At 62.0% G+C, this 2,500-nt stretch overlaps 1 protein-coding gene across 1 annotated transcript in view; it reads right to left on the bottom strand.

Annotated features, from left to right (window-relative positions):
• Positions 1 to 947: 947 nt before the first annotated feature.
• The window catches only part of LOC133360968 (chromosome-associated kinesin KIF4-like), a 17,227-nt gene continuing 15,674 nt past the window's right edge, over positions 948 to 2,500 (bottom strand). The window contains 1 exon segment of the mRNA XM_061579849.1: positions 948 to 1,079. Within this exon segment, the coding sequence (XP_061435833.1) occupies positions 948 to 1,079 (132 nt within the window).

Genomic DNA, 2,500 nt, shown 5'->3' with positions numbered 1-2,500 from the left:
AAGTCGCGAAAGCGGAAAGCCAAGGGCAGCCGAGCAGAGGAGGGAAGCGACGGCACCTATCCAAAGCGGGCGGGCACCGTTGGCGGTACCAGCGGGATGGGAGGCGCCCAGGGAGGGCGGCAGAGAGCGGCAGCGAGGGCGTGGCGGAGAGCGAGATGAGCGCCGCCGCCGGCGCCGAGCAAAACCACCACGCCGGGCACGACCGAGGCAACGGGACGACCACCGGACCCAGTGAGGACGCGCCGGCACGAGCGGAGGAGCGGCCGCGAGCTACCACCGAGCCTGGGGGGGCAGCAGCACCCAAGGGGACCACCCCGCCCACCCCATCGCGCGACGGGGCGACGATCGCGGACCCCGCGGATGAAGCGCGCTCCGGGCTGGGTGAGACCCTGGCGCCGTGCAGCGTGATAGAAGCGAAGACGGTCACGGCCGGGGGGACGTGCAGGCCGCTGCGGCGTGCTACGAAGGGAGGGTCGTAGAGACCACAGAAAGGGGGCGCCCCGAGCCTGGCGAGACCATGTTACCCCCCCAGTCGAGGGGGGAAAGACGGCCGGAGTTCGCGTCGACGCACACGGCAACGACGACGGCGAAAAACGGTTGGGGGCCGATGACGACGACGACGACGACGTCATCTCCGTCGACGACGGGGCCAGTGAATGTAGTTATTCGGGGGTGGGAGAGGAGAGGGAATACACACCCGAAGCCATCCAAGGCTTCCTCAAAACATCTTTCGGGAAGCGGGGAATCAACGTCCTGGACAGCTTCCCCGATGCGTTGGGTTTCCTTAAAACGGCGAACAAAATACGCCGGGATCTGCAGGGATATGCTTCAGCCGGGGAAGGCTTCCGGCTGAAGAGTCTAGCACAAAAACTGAAGAAGAAGGAGGGCGACCTCCTTCTGAAGTAACCACCGGATACCCCCCCCCCCTTCCCCGATGTGCAATGGCGTCAGGCGTACGAGTGGCAAGCCTGAACTGTAACAGCGCTCGGAGCGATGACAGATGGAGCCGCATGTGTCGTTTCCTTGTAGACCAAAACGTCGAGGTGGCGCTCCTGCAGGAGACGCACCTCGATGCCGCTCTGCAAGCTCAACGACAACACCTCATGGGTGGCCAGACCTTTTTTAGCCACGGAGAAGCCAACCGGGCGGGAGTCGGGATTGTGTGTGGCCCAAAGCTCACGCCTACCCATGTGACCTTCAGAGAGATCGTGAAGGGGCACCTCATCACGGCGGAGTTTGCGCTCGGCGATGTCAAGCTGCGGTTAGTCAACGCATACGCACCTAGCGCGAGCCACGAGAGAGGACTCTTCTTCTCGGGCGCGCTGCGAGACACTCTGGAGGAAGCCGACGCTGCCGGAATGCTCACGGTCGTCGGGGGCGATTTTAATTGCACCTCGACCCGGGCTGCCCGTAATGGCGCCGAGCCCCACCCGGAATTGCGCAGGTTTAGCTGACGTAGTACGGAGGCTTAACCTATACGACACGTGGCGCCTGCAACATCCGGCCCAGCGCCAGTATACGTGGTGCCGGTGTAGTGCACAAGGGCGAATCAGCCTCGCGAGGCTGGACCGCCTCTATGTGAACGCGGACGGCGTTAACCTGCTGGGCGAGCGGATAGTGCCGTCCGGCTTCTCCGACCACCACCTGGTGACGGTGCGCCTGCGCCTCCCCCTTGTTGGGCATCGTAGGCCCTACTGGCGTTTAACCTCCAACTTTTAGAGAACGCGGACTTCCAGACGGCTTCAGGGCCTTCTGGAAGGGGTGGGTAACGCGCAAGCACGCCTTCGACTCGCTCCAGCAATGGTGGGACAATGGGAAGGTGCAGGTAGGGTCGCTTTGCCAGCGGTTCATGAGCCAGCACGCCGTAGCTAGGGGGAGCAGGAGGAGCGGCTAAGGAATGGACTGCTGGCGCTCGAAAGCAGAGCTGGGCTCACCCCAAACTAATACGGATTGCCGCACGCTCTGGGAGCAGCAACGGCTACTCAGGTCTGTGTCAGACAGGGAGGCCTACAAGGCTTTTGCGAACCAGAAAATGCAGCATCTGCTAAGATGGATGCGCCGACTAAATTGTTTTTCAGGCAACAGAGACAGCCGATCACCAAAAACCTTATCTCCAGCCTGCGAGCACCGAGTGGTGGAATCCATACGAGCGACGAGGGCATCGCTAGGGTCGTGAAGAGTTTTTACCAGGAGCTGTTCACGGCAGAAGAAAGCATCCATGAGGATGCTCTAGGAGAATTGCTAGAGGGAGCACCCAGACTTACCTCCTCCGAGATGGAGCAGCTGGAAGGCCTGGTCACGCTCCAGGAGCTGGAGGCTGCGGTGAGGGGCTTAGCTACTGGGAAGGCGCCTGGGATCGACGGCCTCCCAGCCGAGTTTTTTAAGTTTTTTGGGGTGAGCTCGGCTTCCCTGGTCGAAGTGCTGAACGTGAGCTTAGAAAAAGGCGAGCTGCCACAGAGTTGCAGGAGGGCAGTGGTCACTCTGGTGCCCAAGAAGGGGG

Source organism: Lethenteron reissneri, chromosome 70 (assembly GCF_015708825.2).
Source record: "Lethenteron reissneri isolate LAM-NWPU_2019-01 chromosome 70, ASM1570882v1, whole genome shotgun sequence".
Classification (NCBI taxonomy): Eukaryota; Metazoa; Chordata; class Hyperoartia; order Petromyzontiformes; family Petromyzontidae; genus Lethenteron; species Lethenteron reissneri.
The sequence above is the reverse complement of the archived record's forward strand: the minus strand, read 5'-3'. Positions and strand labels throughout refer to the sequence as shown.